Below are 25,843 nucleotides of genomic sequence, written 5' to 3'. Positions count from 1 at the left end.
AGAAGCTCTCGTGCAGGTCTCATCATTTGGCTGATCCAATCCCTGGGACTGATCGTCATTCCACTGAAGAGCAATGGGGGTACTCGGGAGTATTAACTTGCTATGTAATATCGCTGCTATTTTTCTCACTGCTGCCTCCTTTCCTTTACCGTTCAAATGTAAGCCATGTCTAGTGAAATTGTCTCTATTTAAGTCTATTTCATTTACCTTTACATGATTGTACACTTTTAGTCTCTTTTTCAGTTTCCTATTGAAATTTACAACCTCACTGTTGACACATGATGTTGTAGGAAGGTCATGTCTATGTAGAGCGTTCATTACTATGATATTGGTTTGGTCATTTCTTTCCACAAATTGTTGTAGATGACGTAGTCCATTGTCTGTGTTGTTCCTGGCTATATCATTGGAACCTCCCCAGATCACTACCGTGTCTTTTTTGGTCATTTTCTTCATCTCTTCTTTTGCAGAAGTTGTTATAACGTCCAGGCACATACCAGGCTTTACTAAACCACTCACTTCCGTATATTTATTCACATGTAACCTTAGCTCAGATGCACACCCTCTGGCATGACTATCACCTATTACCAGTATTTTATGTTTTTTACGTGTGCTAAAATTAGGCCTACTGGAACTGGTTTGCTTCACTGCTGTCGCTGCTATTGGCCTACTTCCTTCTCCATCAACTTTTTTCCCTTCTTCACTCATCTGATGCCGTTCTTCGTATTGTAGAGGAGTAAATCTATTACTTGTGGGTATATTTTCCACAAGGCTGGTGCGAATATTTCTACCTCTTTTTCGATCAGGTTGAGACCAAGTTTCAACAGTGGAAACATTATGCCTAGGCGCCATTGTGTGGGCTTGGTTGGTAGCTATTTGGTTTGCATTTTCTTGGAGAATCCGTATAATTTCCCACGCAGTCTTCAATTCAGCGGAAACTTTACACAATTCCAATTGTAAGAATGCACAAGACGTACACTGATGATCTTGATTACCTTCAATATTACGATTATTCCTGTAAGCACAAGTACACGCAATCTGACTGGCCGCCATTTTGAAAAAACACTAGCAACACGTAGCAACTACACTTATAATAAAAAAAAAAATAAAAACATACTTGTTTTTTTATTGATGGTACAAGGGAAAATAAATAAATACTTAGAGAAATGTTACTTGTACCAAAAATAAATAAAATAATGACGTACTTTCGCAATACCCTATTCCAATCAATTAACCATTATGTGGCCAATAAATTGACAATGTTTTGCCGCTTAATGTTGTTTCACCTCTGACATGAAAGGTGTAGGATATCATATGCATTTTAATTTCATGTGATTATGTCGTGCTTTTCTATAAATATTTCAGATGTCCAGGAAGCCAGTTTTAGTTTGAACCTGGCCAGTCACCATAACAATACTGTTATCCTAAATTATTTGTTATAAACTTTTTAAAATATAATTTTAAATAAATATAACTACAGAAAACAAGCTAAGAATGTGAATTATGCAAATAGGCCTAAAATAAAATGTAAACAGAAGAAACTATTGACATTCCTATTATAATAAAAGTATGAGGATGTAAATACAGTTAAGCCAAGTAAAACAATCTATGAAAAAATGAAAACACATCCCTTCAACATAATACGTAACAAAACGCAACATTATCTATTAAGTACATGTATGTATCAATTAGCGTAAACTCAGTGGAATTTAAATCCTGTAAATACCAAGTGGGTGAATGTAGAGTATCCAACGCCCACTGAACGAATATTTCACTTTTATCACTGCCAATGTTGCGCTATAATCGTATATGCAAGGTAGGCTATAACAAAAACCTAAACTAACCAAACCTAACCTGTCAAAGAAACAACAAGTTATACTAAATATGTGTAAAATTGGCCTATGTCTCTATAGTGGACGGGACATAAGTGATATTGACCAAACCAACAAAGTGATTATATGCATGTACAAATTATAGATAGTTCTGACGTATAGCAGGCATTCCGAATCTTCAACAAAACTGCTACATTTATGGGATCACAAAACAGCTGTTTACAATGACTTTGAAAACCAACGGCGTAACTTTATTGATATAGCAGGCGAGACCCAACAATTTGACTAGAATTCTGATACACACAAATCACAAATAAGAATATAAAAATGTGGTTATACAATATTTAATAGAATAGTCAATTACTTTGTCATTCATAACCGTAAAAATTCTCAAAGACTGCAACCATTTTATTTCCATTTATTGTGTTGTTTTTTTTTATCACCAACACGCATTTAGTTTATAATACATCAACAATTAACGTTTGGCACGGCCGCAAACATAATTCCATCGACACACACTTATATTGTAACATTAATTTACATTGGAAATCGGCATTAGCACAAACACGTGTACTGTACGGTCAGCCTCCGGGTGACAGATAATTACAGTGTTGCCGACGTATGGCCCCGGCTTGTAACTAAAGAAGGCTCTTGTACGTACCCATAGTGAAATTGAACTAAGCGCTGCGTTCTGCTACGAACTACAAGCTAGTGGCAAATCCCGTCTACAACGAATACCAACTTCCTTTGATGTACCGACAAGCGACGGATCACTTCCGAAGGGAAATCAAACGATCGGTTTGCTTTTCCTGCGACGTAACGTATCGATTTCAATCAACGAATGCAATCGTTTGTCGTTCGTTCGCTAAGTGTGTACGCATCTTTATATTACCTGTCATTTGCCTTATGGTTGGGGAAAACTGTGGAAAAACCCAACCAGGTAATTAGCCCAAGCACCCGAACGCAACTCCGGATCGGCAGGCAAGCGCCTTAGCCGACTGAGCTACACCTGTGGTTGAGATCACTCATACATATATACATACATACATACATCACAAAATTTGCTCTTTCGCGACCCTAGTGGCAATATTTGTAAGTTGTAAGTTCTCACAATTTTGTCATAAAATGTAGATAACTGTTTTATCAATGATTATTCTTTTTTTCCCAAATGTGTATTCATTTGTTTCAAATAGTTACAAAGCGTTAATTTAACAAGAAAGATGGGTTCGAGATATGACAGAGCAATTACTGTATTTTCACCGGACGGTCATTTATTACAAGTGGAATATGCCCAAGAAGCCGTACGAAAAGGATCCACTGCAGTGAGTATTTAAAATCATAGGTTGGATGTTCAGTTATGTAGTAATCGCCAAGGTGGAGTGGATAAATTAGTTAAGAAAATCTTAGGTTCATTTATTCATTATATCCCCCAATTAACGTACGTTAATATGTCGAATTTGTATACGTGTGAAGTATTAGAAGATAAATAGTTATTTAGCAAACCCACTAGCGGTGGATGGGAGGTCGCTGTCTTAACTTTGTACACAGAAACAAACCTAACCTCACTGGTTAGGGATAAATTTCCGTACACGGATACCTCTTTCCTTCCTATTCCAAAATTCCAACCCTGTGCACACAAAATAAATTAATGGCACTGAAAAGTGCCTTTTCGTAATCATGATGATGAGCATTCGACAAACACAGACAAATCTGCTCTTTTTAGTATTTTAAAATCATTGTTGCCAGTGAGTTATCCGTATACCGACATTTTCCCGAGAAACTAGCGATGAGGAATTTTCCGGTGTTTTTTAGATTGAAAATGATTGAATTTATAATGGATTTTTGTGTGGGAATGAATTGGATTTGAAAAGTTCAGGATTTTATCGTTAAATATTTAAAGGAAAGGAAATTGGACTTTTCTATAGCAAGTGACACAAACTTCCAACTTGAATTTTTCTAAGTACTCCGGTGCGGGAATTTGTGACAGGTTCAGGTTAGATTAGATTGGATTAGATTATTTAGACTTTTCGTGTGCCTTGTATTTACGAATCTGTGACAAGTTAGGTTAGTTTGGTTTAGCAATGGTTATTAGAGGAGTAAAATTCCCTTCGGCGCTGGGGATTCAATCCGGGTCCTTGCTTCTACATATCAAGCGCTCTAACCACTGAGCTACGCCGAAGTTCAATCCACAGCACCGGATCGAATCCCCCTCCTCAAGTGTTTTCTTCTTTGTGGCTTTACTCCATGGTCGATTATATCTCCTGTCTGATCCTTAGCCTATTGCAAGCGAAGCTATGCATCCTACGAGTGCAGGCAGCACACACACTTTTTAAAATATTTCTTTACAATACAGTTTCAGCAGTTCCATCTTCACATCACTGTGCAAACACAGAACCAAAATTATAAGTCTGTCAATGTAGGCCCATTTTTAATTTTTTCAATTTTGATTTAACTTATATTCCAAAAAAAAAAATTTAGCTGAAATAAAAATAGGCTTATGCGAGGTTTCTTTTTTAATTCCCTAAACACACAAAAATGTTGGTACTGGTACTGTTTTGAAACTTCAAAGTTACAAGTCTGTTCGATTTGATGTCAAATGCCTCATAGCCTATATAGGTCTAAATAAAGGAGCTTTATAGCACCTAAAATGTCTATTTCGACATCAGTGCCTTTTTTTAAGTTTTTCTTTTATTTATTTTTGCATTATTTTTTGTAACTATTCTTAAGTAGCCTATTTCTTAATTTTTCGCAATAGTCTACTATTTTTCTTAACAGTAATATACTGCTTACATCCCAATACAAATAACAACCTCTTTTTTCCACAATAATTGTAAAGTCCAGCAATGAGCGACACAATACAGAAATACCTGAAGGCCACTCCTTTTTATTCAATCTTAAAATTTCAACTTCAATCGAAATGGCAACTGCACATCTACTCTATTACAAAACAGTTCATCCTTTAACTAAGTGTACTGTATAATGCCGACAATGAAATGTAAAGCATTGTTAATTCGTCAGTAGTTAAATAAATTCCCTCATTATCTGACAGGTGAGACAAGATTATTATTTTCCTAGTCTGCAAAAGTAGGTGAGCAAAACATACTTTTAAATTTGATATGTTAAAATGTCTTCTGTTAGTTGCAAACTATTGAAATGATTATTAAGATTTCTAAAATAAAATAAAATTTAACTAATATTTAAACATTGAATATTTTCTTTCATGTGTCTAGTCAATAGTATTGTAATTATTACAGTGTTCATAATGACTTGGTGCATATTAAATCCCATTTTACATTCGTTGCAAACTTGATCACTGATCTTGAAAGTAATGGAAAACCCTTTATGTACAACTTGAGCTACTGAATATAGCAAAACAGAAGCTTTCTGAAGCAGCTGGAACTACTGAAGAAATATTGAAATATAAGTTGCACATGGTGCTGCGGAAAGACACTAGACTTAGGACTTATTCACTGCCACTAGCATTTTATTGCAAAAAAATAAAGAAGCTGAAATTGAATTATCAATTTGTCTGATTCCAAATCTAAAATATTGTCACTTTTTTCTGTCAATGTAGAATGCTTTTTTTCGGTTTATAAATTAATCCTGAGTGACAAACGCTATAACTTCTGAATGGATAATTCAGGAAATGTTCCTATCTTCTACTATGGAAGTGTAATTGATGACTGAAAACATTATTATTATTATTATTATTATTATTATTATTATTATTATTATCCAAATATTGAAACCCTATTTTACCCTTTGGTATATTAGGGTTGTAGTTTGTTACATGTGAAATACATTATGTAGAGATAATACACAATTTTAAAGAAGTAGTAGTAGGCATGAGTCATAGTTACAATATAAATACACTAATTAATAGACAGTAAACAATACTAAATACGTTATGCAATAATTACATTCAGTAAAACAGAATTAAATAAAATTAGAAATTATAATCGAAGGTGTAGAGAGATTGCTAGAATATGACATAAATTTGCATATATACATAATATGCATAATTTTAAGCAATAGTGAAGAGATAATGCACAAAATTGACTTAGTTACAAATTAAACACCTAATATATAGGTGGTTTGCGATAGTAAAGAAATAAAAACAAAATTACTTACGGTTACAAACTATATACCTGTCATCAAATACTGAACAATAGTAAAATCTATAATACAAACATAATTATTGTTGTTATTACTATTATTATGTCCCAAAGAGAGACAACTTGTTTTAGATAGTGCATTAGGATTTTATATCATCATTAATTTACATACACTTAATAGCTACAGTCTTGCGTGGATGTGGTGTATAAACTCTGTGAATTGTTTATAACAACATTTTTTCTTAAGTAAATGGTAAAGAGGTGTGCAGTAATTTAAATTGCAGTCCGAGATATGATATCTTAAAAAGTGTCTTTTTCTTTCGAACACTGGACAGTGAAAAATCAAATGTTCAACAGTCTGATTGTCTTTGCATATGCACAGAGATTCATTCTTCTGCACTTTTGATCCTAAATCTTTCAAAGTAGGAACCGAATTTTCCATGGCCGGTCATAAATTGAGTGAAAAAGAAGTCGGGTGAGAACTGACTGCAACATAGTCTGTCTTGTACATTGGGAAAGAATAATTCTTGGTCACAGAGCCTTCAACACTAGAGTTCCAGTATGTATTCCACTTGAGTGTAGTTGTGTGCTTGATCCTCTGCTTAATGTGTGAAATAGGACAGGTGGAATATTTATATTCTGAGTTGGTTGAGGCTGCTTACTTCGCTAATGTATCTGCTCTTTCGTTTATATTGTTTTTTATCAGGCTGTGTGGCTGCGCACCCACATTAAGCAAATACGACCTTCAAATTTAAGTAGTAGGGATCTAATTTCGGCCGCTATGGAATGCAAGTTGTATTTATCATCAATGGTTTGTAAGGCAGATTGAGAGTCGCTATGAATACATGAATCAATCCCGTTGGTAATGCACCATTTCACTGCTTGCAAGATGGAAAATAGTTCTGCTTGGAACACGGAGCACATGGGCGCCAGGCGAAACGTGGCAGAGTGAACTTCAGTAGTGTTGTAGTGACTGAAAACAGTAACTTAAAGACAAAAATGTCTTCATTTTTTGTGTATGTACGTGTGGGTACTCTTACAAAATGTGAAATGTCTGCAAGTTTCTTTTTAGTCTAGGGTTGTGTATTAAATAAATGTGGTAATATTAGTGTCATTCTGTAACAAATAATTAGGCCTACTGTCTCTTTTATATTTTATTGTGCCTAAATAGAATAGTTTAAGAGCCTATTTTAGGCGCCTAAAATGACACTTTTTAGAACCTTAAATTCCGCAGTCTACTTATTAGCATTTAACATTAAGTAACAGTTGGTCTGTGTCTTGCTGTATAACTGAGTCATTCATTTCAAGTGTTTTGAAAGGTAATTTATTTGCATACGTGTAATTTGGCAGTCTATAGGAAATAAGATTATAATAACTGAAACTTGCATAAAGAAGCTCATCTTTCATCATAATTTTCTAGGCTGGCCAAAATTAAGACACAATTATCAGGAAAGTTTTCCTATACTGGATACTGTATTTATCATTTATCTGTTGCATAACAGGTGGGTGTACGTGGTAAAGATGTAGTCGTTCTTGGAGTAGAAAAGAAATCAGTAGCAAAATTGCAAGAAGAACGTACTGTGAGAAAGATTTGTTTACTGGATGACCATGTTGTTATGGCTTTTGCAGGTAATTTGTGTAATAAGTTTCAGTAATGTTTTATATGATAAATGTGCGTTTGCAATTTATGTTTATATTGTTTTTTGTTTTATTCACCATGTTACAGGATTGACTGCTGATGCAAGAATCCTAATCAACCGTGCACAGATAGAATGTCAGTCTCATAAACTAACTGTTGAAGATCCTGTTACATTAGAGTATATCACCAGATACATTGCAGGTAGATTTGTGACTATAGAATTTGTCTTTTTATTGAATTTTATTATTATATGTAGCTCTGTTTCACTGTATAAAACATAATTTATTAACTTTAAGGTCTGAAACAGAAATACACTCAAAGTAATGGACGAAGACCTTTTGGTATAAGCTGCCTACTGGCTGGTTTTGATTATGATGGAGTACCACATCTCTACCAGACAGAACCTTCGGGAATTTACTATGAATGGAAGGTATTGCAATGGAATTCTACTTAAAATACATCTACATAGCTTATGTTACAGTTTCACCATTTGTTACAGTTTTGTTTTGTCTTACGAGAACTATCAATATTGTATTCCTTGAAACCTTGAATGACTTGTAAGTTTTGTATAGGTAGTTGCTCTGTATCTAAATAGAAAACAAATTCAGTGTTCAGATACTACATATTACTTTTAAAATACTCTCCAAAACAAATTATCTCAAATTTGCACGTCAAAATGATACATGAAATTTAAAATACTACTAACTTATTTTTTATTGAAAATAATTGTTGTAGGTTGAGATTTTTTTTTTTCTCTTTGTACACAATAAAATTAATTAAATTTAAAAAATAAGTAAGGAAAGTGTGTTTATTCAACTAGATGATTTAAGAATTTTCATGTTCAAACTCCATTTCTTCATGTTCGTGATTTTAGTATATATTTTTTAAAATATATTTACAATTATTCTTATTAGTTCACAAAGGTCACTGACGTAATCTTGGACAGAGAGCGTGACTTAAGATCCAAGGTTGCTCTCGGATGTGAGTTCGAATCCTGCTTGGGCCTATTACCTGATTGGCTTTTTTTCCTGAGATTTTCCTCAATTTTAATATGAATGTTACGCTGTCACATGGCGAATCCTGGAACTCATTTCTCCAAATAACATTTCACTATTACCAATCTCACTGACACTAGATGAGGTTGTAGTTGATACAGTATCATTAAAAAATACATAGTTTACAAAGGAACTTTTTTTGAAAACAAGAGTTGGGATTCCTCTTCACCCTTTCTCCCTAATCACTTTTTAATTTATAAAAGTAGGTGAAACATGAAATATGTTGATGCTTGATATGACGCACATATGCAGTTCTCATTGTAAAAAAAAAGAAGCAAAATACTGGGATTTTTTACACAATATGTTCAACATATTTCAGGCTAATGCTACAGGCCGTAGTGCGAAAACTGTTAGAGAATTTTTGGAAAAATATTACAATGAAGAGCTTGTATCTACAGAGAAAGGTACAGTGAAATTGGCCATAAGAGCATTATTGGAAGTAGTTCAGTCTGGTCGGAAGAATCTGGAGATAGCAGTGATGCGGCGAGGCGAGCCAATGCAGGTAATATTTCTTTCAATAGACTACTTTTCTTAGCAAGTTCCCTATCAGATGATGTAATATTTTTCGTCATGATAACAAACATGTACCATTCCCCCAGCTTTTTTTTTGTATTAAAAAAAATATTCCTCTATAAATTTTTTAATTTTTTTTTTTTAAGATAACTCAAGCAGGTACGCTACACATTAAATGAGAAAGATCTCTTCTAACGAAACAGAGTTAGGAAATTATCCCAGGATGGAGGCAGCATTCCCTCGCTGAACCGCTATTCCAATGCGTTGACGAAGGAAATTGATACATCTAGGATCGCCAGTACGGGACAGTAATGTGTTGTCAAATTTGAAATGTGACTGGTTGCAATTCATTCTTTTTATAATTTGATGCAATTCATTACTTTTATAATTTCTTTTGGGGTAATAATTTTTTACTCATTTCCACTAAATTTGTATGTTGTCTAATTACCATCGTAGAACTATTTATTCTTTAGCTTTCAGACCCTTAAAAATACTTTTAAGACTTCTGATATGAGCCCCATAATCATTTAAATAGGATTTAAAGTATACGACCTTTAGAAATACATTTATGTTACATTACCTCACAGATGGAATGTCTGCTTTAAATTAACCATTGAACTTGTGCTAGTAAAATTGGAAATAATTTCTATGTTTAAAAACTAATCTGATTGATATAACTGATTCTGGAACCCAGTTTTCTCTTGTGGAGATTTACCTGTTCTTCATTATGACTTATTTTGTATGCAGAAAATTATATTTCCATAGGATGCCATTGAAGTGTATTTGAAACTGGTTATAGTGAGGATCACGTAAGTTCAGTTCCCAAACAGCAAATATTTCCGCCTTGTCAGTGTTGCCAACTGTTACCAGATATCACCACATGTAGTAAAATCACGATCCTATGTACTGAATGACTTCTTTACTCACCGTACTTTACCTTAATGTTGGAAGGTTATTCTAAATAGTTTCAATAATAATGAGAAATGTATTGCTATGTTCTATTCTTTTATTCCTTTACATTATTATTAGTATTAGCATTAATAGGTTACTAGACGTAAATATACAACAAAGTATAGTATATAATATTCAAGAATCAAATCTGTTCCAAGACCAATTAAATTATTGTCACTTCACTTCAAAGATTCCAGCGTACATATACTGTACTTCCTAAAGGTAGATAAATTAATAACCAATTGACTTTTGGTTGGAATTCGAATGAACTTCTGATTATCTTTTGAAATTAGTAAGGAAATGGATAATACAACTAGGCTAAAACTGAAATAATAATAAATCAACTTACAAAAATAATTTTGGTCCTTAAAAGCCATAAGTAATTTCACTTCTAGATACCTTTTTAAAGATTTCATTTGTTTGTAAATTGCTTAATAATGTTACACTTACACTTATTATTTCTGGAACTCCACGTCTGTCATTGAAAAAATGTATGATACATAACTGTGAAGTCTCTTTTTGGCTCTTGTGTCCTAAATTTAAATAAGAAAAAACAAATGATTCAAGAAATGTGAGCTGGTGAAAATTAAATACTCAATTAATAAAATAATTACTACCAAAAGAGTATTTTATTAATTCTATACAAAAGATGGATTACACAGAACAGATGGCCAGAAATCATAGATTTATACACAACATACAGCATGAAACGATCATCAAAAAATGCTTTTTGTACACAATAACATCTTTCAAACGAAGTGAAATAGCCAATAAGTTCAATAAATATTATGCTAATAAGTAATAACTATAATTAATAATTATCTACAAGCTGTAAAAGGGAATAAAATAGTATATTGTTGAAATTAGGGGGTATGGTTTATTACGTGTATTTATAATTTTAATTACTTTTTCTACATTTAATTATATTTTAATTTCTATTAGATTAGTTGGTGGTGTGGGTGTTAGTTTTATCTGTGTACGTCAGACTATTAAGGAAAAACTGAAAGAAATATTAAATCTACAATCTACTTTATATAACAATATTTAATCAAGAACTGAATATTACTATTCATTTAATAACATAAGACCCAAAACATCTCCAAGTCCAGACAATACACATGCTGATTTTCTTAAATATGTTGGCAAACAAGCAAACTCACTACTTTTATCTTGTAATCTCAACTATAATACAATATCTATCTGGAGAAAATCTATCATAACATCAATTTTGAAAAGCAATTATTCAACTAATATCTTTTCGAGTTATCGACAGATACCACTTACCAGTATGATAGCCAAAATTATGGAAGAGATGATTTCATAGATTGAATTGGTTCCTGGAATCTAGTAACTAACTTTCATCTTATTGAGTTGACTTTAGAAAATTACATTCAACAAATGGACAGATTTTAAATTTTAGTCAAGATATTAAAGATATTTTAAACAGAAAACAAAACACCTTAGCAATTTTAATTTATTTTCAAGGATCATATGGCTCTGTAAATATAAATCACTTAAGAAATTGCAAACTTAGGGTGTCCATGATAAAGTGTTACATTGGATCAGTGACTTGATTATTTGATTCATTGTCACAAATATGTAAATAGAGACAGATTCATATGGGCTTCCCACATTGTTGTTTTCAGGAATACATTTTCCAATATTAATGTCGATGGTCTAACTAAAGAAATAGGTCTTATGATAATCTCATCATTTGCAGATAATATGGTTGTCTAGAACAAAAAATCACAGTCCACAAATATTAATAAACTGAGCCAAAATCCCAACAGACTTTTTGACTCTACTTGGAGAACTCAAACTTGCTCAATCAAGGGAAACTTTACTAATAAAACACAATCCCAAGTTATTTCAAAATGAATAGTATATAAGTTAACTTTAACAGATGATGTTAAGAAATGTGATACTTCTCCAGACATTTTAAAAATCATTAGAAACGATAAATGATCTGGTCAGTGAGTGACTACATACAGTATTTTTTATAGATGGATCCTGTTTACCAAGCCATAGATGTAGTGGTGTTGTAGTACAATATCAGTATATTCCCTTTTACAGGGAATTATATTCAAACACTTGTTTGCCCCATTTTAACCGTGACAATGCTTTTTAGTTTTTTAAACTTTCTGGTTATTGTATTGTGTTTGTGTTTAGTGAAAGATTTTAGATAAGGGTGCAAATAGCCATAGTAGCTGACGCGCCCTTTTTAAACGCCACTAACTAACTAACTAACTTCAAACACTGACTAATTTTGATAGTGAAAATTTAGATACACTTTTAAGCTTACAAAATCTCCAGTATCAACTTCATAAATCTGAGAAGGCTGTCATACTATCAGACTCAAAATCAGATATTCTTGCTGCAGTATTGGACGTAACAGCATGAAATCTCAATATTTTACAGTGTTTTAATATTTTAAGCAAAATGGTCGAATTACATCGACGACTGGTACTTCTGTGGATCCATGAACTTTATGGAGTGGGAGGTAATGAGGTAGTTGAAAGGTAGCAAAATTACTGTAAGGTTATCTATACCTGCATCTTACCACACTGTTAAAAGAATAACAAGATCAGAACATGACAATGTGGTAACAAAAATCGGAATGATTCTAAAGCAAATGAAAAAATTGCAATAGGCCATCCGGCATCCGCTCCACGATGGAGGAAAATCCTCAGAAGAAACCAACTAATTAGACCAAATGGGGGATCCAAACTACCCTCGAGTGCAGCTCTGAATTTGCAGGCCAACGAGTCTACCGACTAAGCTACATTGGTGGCTCCACTAAAAATATGAAGTACATGGCACTCAGATTATTAAATTGACAAACCTAAACAGTTATTCATCAGTTAAGCTATAAAATATAATACATAGCAAGCAAGTTAATTCAATTTAAAAGTATAAACAATTCAATTAGTTGAAATATACAGAAATTGATAATAAATATCATGCAAATTACTTCACATTACAAGCATAAACAATTCATCACTTGTGGTATACAGCCTACTATTTAATTTATAGCACATACAATTCATCAGTTAAGCTATAGGCCTACAGTCTACTATTGAATTTACAGCATATATAATTCATCAATTAAGCGAAACAAAAATATAGTACAATACATAGTAAAAATAATACACCTAATTTAATAACTGAACTTCTATGAAAATCTACAGTGGCAGTACTCATATTATCACAGGCCATGATTGTCTCAAATATTTACAAAGAACTGATATTTCAGAATCTCCCCATGCCATTTCTGAAATCTCAATGAAGATATGGATCATTGTCTTGACTGTTTAACTTTACACAGCTTTCAATCATCTGGTTAAATATTGGAGTGCAAGATAACAAATGACATCAACTGCTGAACACTTGGTATCAATCAACCAACAACTTCATTAGATTAAAGGGGGGAAAAAAAAACTGAAAGAATTAATTGTATATAGACACAACACATAAGACAAGGCCGCTTCAGAACAGTAATTGGCAAGGCTCTGTTGTTTTAGGATTCTTATGTAGATTCAATTTCACCTGAAAGAAAAAAGTAGCATCTATAAGTATGCCTAATTATGAGAAATAAGAGAAACGGTTGCAATAGTAGTAGTAGTAGTAGTAGTAGTAATGATAATAATAATAATAATAATAATAATAACTGCAAAGTATGGAAATTAATATTGAAATATAATATCAAAAGGTGATTTCACACCATCAACTCTTATCATTTAGTACAACAAATCTATTATATTCAGTTGCAATCACCAGTAGCTGTTCTTTCCTCCATTTTGTTGTTGGCTGATTTTTCACAAGTCTGCTATGATATGCAGCACTATCCATGACAATAACGCATTGCCCTAATGTTCTCAGGTCAACAATTGTGTTTGCACCCACTTCTCAACTACAGGGCTATTCATAGCACTATGGTAGTCCTGACTTTTCTTTCAATTGCATGAAAAAATTAAATCAGCACCTGCAATAAAAATTATACCTGGGCATATAATTACGTCACATGAATTCACAGCATTTAAATAAAGAAAATAAAACATAACATAACATAACATGACATGAGATCCTCTTTGGTGAAAGGCTTTCCCACGTTTTTATTTAGTCACCAATTTTTATATTTTTGTACCCTGATTTAAAAAATTACTCTTGCCAAATTTATGTAAAATATAAATCAATATAACTTACCGAGTATAAATCCACCTTTCGTTCCGGCATCTAATCTTCCACCCTCATTTGTTGGTCTATGAATAACACCATTCATGTCACTGGAAACTTCACCTGGTTTATTTCATGAATAAGTGGGTGATCCTACTTAAAAAAACAGAGAGAGACAAGCAATTCACATTGACACTCTAAGAGACACAAAAATTTTAAAGACAGGAAAACTGTTCAAGAATTTTATAACTAACCTCTAGTTATAATATGAAACTATTAATTGCAAAACATGTTGTTCCCACTTGAATTCATTACTAGTAGCCTATATTAATTGCAATTTCATATTCCACATAAGTGTTAACCTATTTGTTAGTAAAAAATTCAATCACTCAATGTCTCACAATACATTGAAATTTACCATTCATAAAAATCCAAGTCTCATCCAAGAATACTACGGGTTTAGGGTTCTCACGCTCCACATTTCTTATATATTCTCTTAAAAACGAATAACATCACTTTCTCGTACATGTGTATAAGGATCCCCTTTGCTCCATAGAAATTTCATCTCTTTCAAAATTTTTTTCACCGATGATAAGGATACTCTGAATAAATATGTTTCATAATCATCATATGTTCCAGAACTTTTGCTGCTGTTAGTACTTCCCCTGTAACAGTAAATGAAAATTATGCCATATTTTTATACATATGACTAATATCAGAATTACATTGCATAAATCAACACAATAATTCCTGTAACTTCCCTTCCTTTATGTAACTTGTCATAAATAAATCTCGCAATTGCATCTTTCGTAAAATCATCAGCATCAGTCACTGGATGTTTACGTAGTCTATGTTTTCCTGGTGTCACAAGTGGGGTCCCCTTCTGTGAATTTCTCACATTCGTGGCTGTAGTAAAGCCAAGCTGTAATAACAAACAATAACATAACACTTCTAAAAATTGTTATATCATAAAATTCATGCATGATACCAACATTTGCAGCTATATGAATAGAAAATGATCAATATGTTAGGTTGGGTCTACGATAGGTTTAAGTAGGCTAATATTTAGGTAATTCTCCAGAAAAGCTACATCAAAGAAGGCATAATTTTATTTTGTTTAATTGATTTCTGTGATATTTACATAGTGATGAACACGTGGTTTTAGTGCACAGCCACAAATACTTTCAGCACAAAAATCCTTTGACACTTACCTGTATATTCTAATGCATTGTTGTAGTCCCTCCCTCAAACTTGTTACTAATTACCAATATAACATGCAAGAGGTCCATGACGAAGAGAAATGGTTAGTTTCCCAGTAGTGCGTCCTCGTCCTCTCGAGTGTTATATCTTAACAAGTACTTTGGGTGGGGTAGCTTTTCTGAAGAAACACCATATTTAATATTACTTAGACCAGTCATGAATAAATTATTCAGCCAGAGTCAACGTTCCTATGCTTTATAGAGTATGTTATATAGTTATTATATAAAACTGAATTATTTTTAAGCACCATAACAGGCCAACATTCATGTAATATTTGCTGCAATATCAAGTTAATAATTACAATATGACTTGTATTTTCTTCGGCCGATGTGGCATGTAAATTGTGATCTGAACGGTTAATTTAATACTAAAAGAGAAAACTGGAAATTTACTTTCGTGCTGTTTGATTATTTGTTCGTCTAATTTGTAAATGTATTTAAGCTATCACCTACTGCAGTATTACAGTATCTTAAATGTATTTAGTTTGGCAATATGAAAATCACTGACTTGATTAAACATCTAGGCCTAACTTAAAAATTTGTTTTGTTTGACCACAATCATGAAATTATTAGTGCAAACTCCTAAAACTGAATACCACTTTGAAATGTATGCTTAAGAATACTTACTCCTAATAATTTTCCTATTCTGGTTGTAATTGCTGTCTCCGTTAGCATAATTCCTTCTTTCTTCAACTCATTATACACGTGAACTACAGATTTCTGAAGCGTACTCTGAATGCCACACATTTTCTTCCTTGGAGGAGTCACTGCAACACTATTTCATTTTTTTGACATAGTAATAAAAATCTAAACACGAAAGAAATTCATTAAAATTTGAAATAATATTTCTATCCATTACCCACGTGCATTATCACGCCCAAGTATATTATATTTATTCGTACTTATCTGACTATTCTTGAATTATAACCACAACGTAACACATAAAATAACTATTATGTATTAATATTAATACTAATATTAATTAATTATTAATAAGTTCGAATTTCACTATCTTCCAGTAACCGGCTGAGAAATCTAGTACAATTTTAATTTCATGGAACTCCAGTACCGGCAAATATTGTCGATATTTGCCTCAGCTGCCAACATACCAGTTACAAAATCACTACCATTTATAGTATTTGTCAGTATCGAAATTCGAAACGAAGTTGGCAAAAGAAAATTCAACCTTCAAACTAGAAAATCACCATAATCCACTAGCATTTGTAGTAATGGGGGAAAAATGGTTAGGTTTCACCCTTAGGGTATCAAGTTACCTGGTCTTCCCTATACATTGAATAATTTGACAGCTGCAGAAGATATAAATGTTTTTCATTTATGTCATGAGGCAAAATATTCAATGTGAAAACTCTGAGTTTAACTGTATTGGCATTCTTTTAATCCCATATATGTGTTTTCCTTACAACATGAAGCTAGTTACAAAGACTTTCACTTTGTATCTGTTTTCTATTACAAGATGAGAAAATAATTGTTATGCATAATCTCTCTTTTCACAGCAGCAGCTACATTGGCCTCTCTGACTTCATCCAAAACAGAGCTTCTTCCAAACATGAATGTTACTGACTAATTAGATGGTGATTAGTAGGGATCGGATTTTTAGGTTATTGGAATATGTGAAATAGGTTTTTTTTTTTTTTTTAAGATTTTTTGTCCAAAATGTGGAAGAAATTGCAAAATTTGCCTGTGTAAAAAATGTACGTTTACAATTTTAAATAACGTAACTTATCTCTCGGTGGTAAAATTGGATTCATTTGCAATCCACTATTGTAATAAATGAGATTTCACTTGTTTTGGCATAGCTTAACAAAACACAAAATATAAAAATTCTATGTTAACATCAGAAACACCAGAATAAGTCAGACTCAAAGAGACCTCAGAAAAGTTCACAGCTTATACCCACACACACAAGATCAGGCTTCTATGAGAGAATATGCCTGACAACTTTATGAATTTCAACAATGCGACTTTTTCACAGTTCATTCATCTCAAGAGAAAGTTCAGTCATTTCATATCCTAGTGGAATGTCATATCTGCGACCAGTGGAAATTCCAAAATACATACAGTCCCAATCTGTGCCCGTGAGAGGGTGAAGTCTCTGAAAGATGGCCTGCTATACAAAGAAAGATGGAATTCCCGTTAACCATTTTATACAAAACAACAAAAGACTGAAGGGATAAAGACCGCAGATTGGGTCGCTTACTCCAGTGCAGAAGAGAATAAACATCATAAGTTGTAGTCTATTAAAATCTCTAAATATATTTATATAAAATATAGTAAATGTATAAAAATATATATTAATTATGATTTAGGTTTTTTTAGTTTTTAAGGTCCAATTTAGGTTTTTTTTTTGGGTTCATCAGAATTTACATATATGACTTTTATAACTTCTAGCACTGGAAATGATCAATACTAGATACCCTACAGAAGAATGGCTACACATATATACCGATGGATCCACCACAGAAAACCTTACTGGAGCTGGAGTTACATGTACACATTTTTCCTTTTATCATTCTGTTGGCAGAGACACAACAAATTATGATGGTGAAATAGAGGCTATACACATTGCTCTCCGACAATTATTAAATCTTCCCTTAAATAAATATAACAAGACAGTAATTCTTTCAGATTCTAAAGCTGCAATTCAGGGAATATGTTCAAATACTACAAAGAAGTCAACAAAAATAAGAGAATGCTACAAAATGTTAACACAACTCCAAAAAGTTAATAAGATTGTCCATCTCCAATGGATTCCAGCACACTGTGGAGTCATGGGGAATGAAACCGCAGACACACTTGCAAAGAAAGGCACAACAATAAAACAAAAGTCTAAATTTAATTTCTCATATTCCTCAATAAAACGCTTGATCACTACAAAATTTTCTCATTCACACCTACAAGAAATAGAATCAAATGCTAAAGACAAAAAATGGATTACACTACTTTCCAACCCAGATATAATCCCCCAGAGACCATGGAAAACAGCAGTTGCAGCCTTCAGACTATTGACAAATCATGACTGTCTAGCAAGTCATCTCTACAGAATAGGTATCTCAGCTTCACCAATATGTGTCCTGTGTAACGATCCAGCAGAAATGAATGAAGATCACTTGAAGACCTGTGAAGCATTAAGATCAGAAGAAACTACAGTTCAAAAGTATTGGAAAGCACGACTGCTCATGGCTTCATTGCCAGATGCAAGGCACTAGACAACAACAACAACAACAACTTTTATGACCATGATTCGGAAAATTGTCTGAGAAACTATGAGTTTAGAAGTAAGGAAAAAAATAGGTAACAACCTATAAATCCGGTCTCTAGTGATTAGGTTGGCTGGTTCACTGAATTGCTCACAGAATGATTCAACGATCATCCTTGTGTTTCCAATCCTTTAATATAGAGAACAAGAATACTGTGGAACAAAATTGTTTTCCAACAATGGACAATTTTCACTTAGGCTGGTATTCATAGTCGACACTTTATATCACTATGCAAAGTGACACTTTTGACGAAAGTGACTCTTTCATATTAGTGGTATTCATAGACGATTGAAGAAGTGCACTTTACAAAGTGTTACTTTACACCAGCAAAGTGTAGAATTACAATTTGGTTGGTAACAGAAGTCCCACAATGCCTTTCAAAACAAGTGAACAAACAATAACAAATTAATGTGTAACCCACAGATTATAATGCTTGTGATTTGAGTTGGGAGCCTAATTAATCGCACGAGAAAGAAAATATATATTTAAAGTTGTTTTATTTCAGTTTCTAGTTTTCACTGCCGATAGTTTAGATTATTTCAGTCAGTTCAGATATATATATATTATTTTAATAAATAGGTAGTGATACTCCTGGTGAAATTAGGTTAGGTTTTGTACAGTACATAGCTAATCCATTGATTTATATAGTTAGATTAGGTTTTATACCTACCTTTTTCATTGATTTATAGCATTAAGTTAGGTTTTGTATGTATCAGTTCCACTGATTTATATAGTTAGATTTTGTACATATCTTTTATTGGTTTATGTAGTTAGGTTAAGTTGGACTGAGTAGGTTAAGTTTTGTATTTATATTGTTAGGTTAGTTTTTATACGTACCTGCTTCATTGATAATATATCGTTTTATTCCCTTATTTTCATTTTTGTCTTTTTCGTGAATAGTGAATAGAAGTCAAAAGAATGAAATAAACACATTAGATCTATTGCTGCTGCTATTATTATTATTATTATTATTATTATTATTATTATTATTATTATTATCATCTCTCGTTTCCATTATTGACTCCTCTTCAGAAATATTATTAATGCCAAATTTTTCTACAATGCAAAACAAAATAGGTCTAATGGTATGAGACCTCTTTTCATGGTGAAGTTATGACTGCACATGAACTAGAGACAGTATCTCAGCAAAAGCAGCCATATCAGATGTATTGCTTACTGGCATGAAAACATATATTATCAAAATAATGATTATATGAACATCAAGATAAATCTTATCTCAAAATAAAGGTAGTCAACAAAAATCAAAATCGTTTTAAACCCAATATAATTATGGAATCTGCTTAGAAGGCAGGCACATGAGGTCTCTCAATGCTAATTTAAGATAGTTACGCCTACATTAGATTGAAGTCAGTTTAATATTATTTAAGTTAAAAAAATTCGTTTCAGTAATAAAAAATAGGTTATATAGGAATATCAACCTACATATCACTTCATCGAATTGAGGTTATAAATATACGAATGTTACTACAGAAATACTTGAACTATAATATTACAGATATTAATGTATGGTCATATCTATAGCATAGAATTTTAATGCAGTCAATAACTATTATTGGAGGCACTGGCAAAACTCTGTTATTCGTTTTTGTCAACAGGTCATCGAAAAGATTAGCAATCTCAAAAACAGTTTTTTTATATCAAATCGGAACCATTTTTTTAAATTTTATATCATTATAAAATTCCACGGGATTGTCTTTAGGCCTATCCCTAATGTAGCGCTTTGATATATTGTCCACTAATTGTGCCATCTCTTCCACACATTCTAATAAATAATTCGACAACCTTCAAGACGTCCGCCATTTTTCTACAAAGTGACACTTTCGGCTCAAAGTGTGGTCGGAAGTACACTTTCATCCAAAGTGTTCCTTTGCACCAAAGTGTCGACTGTGCAACGGAAAAGTGATACTTTGCGTCTTCCAAAGGACACTTTAATCGAAAGTGCCGACTATGAATACCAGCCTTAACTACAAAACCAGAGATGTAACGTGCATGGATGCGGGTGATGTGTCGCATCCCCTGAATTTTTCTAAACAAAAATATATTTTATCATTATTTATTTTATTTTGTGTATATCGTGTTATACCTGTTATACTTAATAATTATTATTTGAAGATTACTTCAAATTATAAATGTCACTGTACAACAATGGAAATATATTACACAACAAAACAAAGCCGCACATTTGCGCCAGTTTATAAATGCCGAGTTCTTACTCCCAAGAAATGTGGCTGTGTATGTCGCATCGGTAGGGCTATGTGAGAGCAAGGCAATGTTCAACTGCTGAGTGGAAGAACGTCATTTACTAGTGTGCAGAGGATACGATTTAGCTTATGCATAACCTCGTGCTGCACTTGCATGGCTAAATGTGATGGTATCTCTCGCATCAGTTGAGCTGTATGAAAACAGACAACTGCTGAGTGGAAGAACATCACTTGTACCAGTGTGCAAGGAATGTGATTTAGGTTCCACATTTGGTGATGCACGTGTCCCTATATTAAACTTTTGTGTGTTTTTTTATATCTCCACCACATGACATTTTGTTAATATTAATAGTAATACTTTTAAGAAATATTTGAGAGAGAGCTGTGCTTTATTAGTAGTGTATTTTAAGTTACCTACAACATTCTGTGTTAACTGTAGACCCTAAATGTATAACTGTACCACAACTTTCAAGTGATAGAATAGCCTACTGTATATGATTTGAGAGTCACATCTGCAGGTTCATTCATTCATTCTTTCAATATTCTGCCCAAGAGCAGGTCTTTCACTGCAAACCCAGCTTTCTTCAATCTTTCCTAGTTTCTGCTTTCCTCTTTGTCTCCTCATATAATGCATATATCTTAATGTCGTCTATCATCTGATATATTCTTCTGCCCCGAACTCTTCTGAAGATTACCGAACCGGGAAAGTCTGTGCCAGGCACAAGTAGTGTTGATGTTAAAACTGGCTGTAGATGTGTAGACTGAGTAAAATTTTTCTGCTAGTCTTGTGTATTATTTTCTCGTGAAAAATCTGTGTGGAATGATTGAGATTATAGTGATTTAAATAAGGAGATTATAGGAGATTATAGTGGTTTAAATAATATTTACAGATTCAGGAAACGACTTCAAGTGTCTGCAAGTCACAATAAGTGTGGAAAAACAACTGCATTTCTTGGAAAAACCCAGCGTATTGAATTTGCTTTAAGTGATCAGTATAGACTTTCTATTGATAAGCATAGTGTTAGATAGAACAGGAAAATTCTTGGCGATCCTATAAGGGTCTTGGAAAATTAGGCCTTGCATTTGGAGGGGATGACGAGAGTAAATTCTTAAAAAATAAAGGCAATTTTATAGAACATTTTAATGAGATTGCATGGCACGACAATTTACTGAAAACACACTGTGTTTCGTGGCATTTTACTTTCAATTAGGAATTCAGTGGTGTCAACGTTTGGAAAACATTGTGTGGGTTCAAACATTTGAGTTGTAAGTTAAGTAAATCTCATACATAATAATTATAATAATAACACAAATTATTGTTTGGGCTCAGGTCCCACGGGCCCATGTAAGTTGGCGCCACTGTGCAGAATCACTTGATATTTTCAGTGGGCGAAGTCATGGATGACAATATTACGAAAGAGTATGAAATCGCAGTTATCTCCAATTCTGCAATATGTAACAGAAGATGGCGACATTGAAGAAGGAGTTTTAAAATGCATAGATGTGAGCAAGAATAGTCTGCAAATGCTCTTCTTGAACATGCTCTCAAAGTCATTAACTTATTGCTCAAACTTATGATGGAGCAGCTGTCAGCGGGAGAACATAATGGTTTACATGCAAAATTTTACAGCCTCTGTAAGTCAGCGATTTTTGTGCATGCTACGTGCACAAACTAAACCTTAGTCATACCTCAGTCTGCCCAATTTATTAAACAAGTAAAAGTGATCTTGACTTATTGCTGGATTTTCTACTTTTTTCTCTAAATCATCAAAGTAGGAATATTTATTTGAATCAATAATAGATAATGAAGAATGTGAATGGGACCACAAAACTGTCGTTTGTGTATGAGGGCTGTTAAGTTTACTGAAGGACTTCGATTTTATTTTCTGCTAATAGTATTCTCTGCAGCATTCCCACACTCTGATATTGTATTTAAAAAAAAAGTTTTTTTTTTTTTTTTTTTTTTTTTTTTTTTTTTTTTTTTTTTTTTTTGTAATATAAAAATTAATAATTTGGAGATGTACAAACAAGGACTGAGAAATTACTTTGAGAAATTTTAGAGCGCATGGATGATTTTACTGCTGAAAATTATCCTCAATCTGAAAGATCATGGCTGGAGCCAATTCCTGGACAGAATAAGAAAATTGTATATAGGCAATTGTTCAGAAGAATACAAGAATATTATAAAGATAAGTTGAAAATTCAACTGAAACATTCATCAATATGCGGCTGTTTTCATGAACGCAGTTCGCGCATTTAACGAAAGCAGACTACTGTATTTTAAGCATTTAAAAAATTTTCATCTCTATATCAAAATGTCACGCAACACCACTGTACAAAACTAACCTGTTTGATCTGAAACGAATGAGTGGCATTGGGACAACAATGTACTTGTAACAAATCCTTCATGATTAATTGTAAAACAAGCTATTTTAAAAACATACAAACTTCACAAAAGTAGTTGTTGTTGTTTTCTAATGCCAGGCGTTTGACAATAAAGTCATTTGACCTCTTGCACTCCAATATTTTTCAAAGAGATGACTTTGAGAGCATGTTCAAGAAGAGCATTTGCAGACTATTCTTGCTCAAATCTATGCATTTTAAAACTCCTTCTTCAATGTCGCCATCTTCTGTTACATATTGCAGAATTGGAGATAACTGCGATTTCATACTCTTTCGTAATATTGTCATCCATGACTTCGCCCACTGGAAATATCAAGTGATTCTGCACAGTGGCGCCAACTTACATGGGCCCGTGGGACCTGAGCCCAAACAATAATTTGTGTTATTATTATAATTATTATGTATGAGATTTACTTAACTTACAACTCAAATGTTTGAACCCACACAATGTTTTCCAAACGTTGACACCACTGAATTCCTAATTGAAAGTAAAATGCCACGAAACACAGTGGAGTATTCTAAGTGTGTTTTAAGTAAATTGTCGTGCCATGCAAAGATATTATCATGGCTGCAAAAGGGTATCTGTCGGATACAGGGGGGAGAGCCATTAATCCTTCCCATTGAAGGCTTTAAGGAACCAACCTGGACAAATACCCAATGTCCCCATCCCTACCTTCCCATGGTGCAGCTGTTAGTAAGCATAATTTTACGATCTGAACTAAAGGGAGGGGCTACTCATCCATTAGCACAGGTCAGCTTGATGAGTTAATGACTGAATTTGGTATAATTTTCCTCTATCCAATACCTAATTCCCTCTTTACCCTTTCCTATCCAGTCCTCTGACTGAACTCTTACTTTCTTCGATCCCGACGGCATTAGAGCATTCGAGGCCTAGGGGTTCATTTCCCTTTCCTTCCTCCTCTTTCTACTTTTCTGTTCCTAGTGCTGACCTGCTATGGCACTAAAATCATCCTCCAGTGGCTTAAGGAGGGAAAGCTGGTGATCAACAAGATCTCCCAGCTAGGTCCAATGGACCCGTCGGCCAACAGCAGGTGTGGTCCTCCAGACATTCTGGGGGTTGTGTGTGAATGAAGTAGCCACCAAAATTTTAAAATATGGTGTTCACTTAAATCGGCTACAACTTGCCATTTAACCGCTCCAATATGAAATGAGTACCATTAAGGTAAAATTATCCGGAGGTAAAATAGTCCCCCAATCGGATCTCTGGGCAGGGACTACTTTAATGGTACAGAATCAACTAAACATCTTACAATGGAATGCTGGTGGTATAACATCAGCCAAGAAGACTGAACTAGCCAATATACTTCACAAAAGTTGAACATTATAATAAAATAGACATTTTAGGTTAAGAAGTATAAAACCACCTGAAACAAAAAACCCATTGTGTAAACAGTTCTCGGATGGTCAAAATCTATCAACCGACTGCTCCACATATCACGGCAGAGTTGATTGATCAGCCAGTATGGGGAAATGTGTGGTTAGCACGATTCCCCCAACCATTTATAGCTAGCTTGCAAATTCACATTTGTCGCTGTAGCTCCCCAAATTAACCACAATTTTGAGTGGCACCTGTCCCATATATCGGCCGAAATTTCATGAGAAAATTTCTTCCCTCATGAGAACTTTAACAAGTGCTTGTTCTGTAATGCTAGTATAAGGTATTATGCTCTAGACCACGCAGCTACAGTGCAGGACATAAAACCACCACACCAATTTACATATTTTTATATGAAATATGAATATAATTTAAAATGTTTCACTTATTCTTCGGGGAGGGCGGGAATAGGCATTTACATAAAATCCAAAATCTAATGATTGTAACTCTTGCAAAATTATAATTATTTTAAAAATATTATTTTATAAGTTTAATATTTGATAAAATTATTAGTGTTCTTTTTTTTTTTTTCCCAGTAATAAAATTATTATTCTAATCTCGTGTTTTCGCAGTTTAACTCTGTCTAATGTGGTGCTTGAAACATTTTTTTTTTATAATAACGAATTGTGAACTAAAAGCTGATCTTCCATTTTGTCACATATAGGAAATCCTTTGATAGTACTAGCACTTTCCTTATTGGTATTTGTTCATCATACTGGTTATCGAAAAACGTTTGAGAATGTAATGACTGTATCACTTTTACGATTTTTGCGAATAAACAGCACTTAGAACTTTCCATTCTCAGATTCACTCTTTATGTTGCAGATGCTGGATGCAGAAAAGATAGAGGAGTATGTTGTAGAAATAGAGAAAGAAAAGGAAGAAGAAGCAGAGAAAAAGAAACAAAAGAAATAAGTATTGCATTTACATTAAAACTGTGCTGAGTTTTGAGTGTCAGATATGATTTTTTTTAATAAGGATCAAATAAAGTTTCGCCTTATCTCAAAATA

The 25,843-nt window shown here is 33.2% G+C and overlaps 1 protein-coding gene and 1 long non-coding RNA gene across 2 annotated transcripts; one reads left to right on the top strand and one right to left on the bottom strand.

Annotated features, from left to right (window-relative positions):
- The first annotated feature begins 2,992 nt into the window (after positions 1-2,992).
- LOC138696422 (proteasome subunit alpha type-7-like) lies at positions 2,993-25,843 on the top strand. Its single transcript, XM_069821391.1, has 6 exons — positions 2,993-3,151; positions 7,447-7,573; positions 7,671-7,784; positions 7,880-8,013; positions 8,958-9,140; positions 25,659-25,843. Exons 1-6 carry the CDS (start codon positions 3,050-3,052, stop codon positions 25,746-25,748), a joined length of 750 nt encoding a protein of 249 aa, XP_069677492.1. The 5' UTR covers positions 2,993-3,049; the 3' UTR covers positions 25,749-25,843.
- LOC138696423 (uncharacterized) lies at positions 11,069-14,906 on the bottom strand. The gene is made up of 4 exons (XR_011331376.1): positions 14,694-14,906; positions 14,306-14,431; positions 13,877-14,084; positions 11,069-13,648 (listed from the first exon to the last, which is right to left on the bottom strand). It is a non-coding gene; the product is annotated as an uncharacterized lncRNA (long non-coding RNA).

The sequence above is a fragment of the Periplaneta americana genome, chromosome 3, assembly GCF_040183065.1.
Source record: "Periplaneta americana isolate PAMFEO1 chromosome 3, P.americana_PAMFEO1_priV1, whole genome shotgun sequence".
Lineage (NCBI taxonomy): Eukaryota > Metazoa > Arthropoda > Insecta > Blattodea > Blattidae > Periplaneta > Periplaneta americana.
Note: the sequence above shows the minus strand (reverse complement) of the source record. Positions and strands in the feature narration are given on the sequence as shown.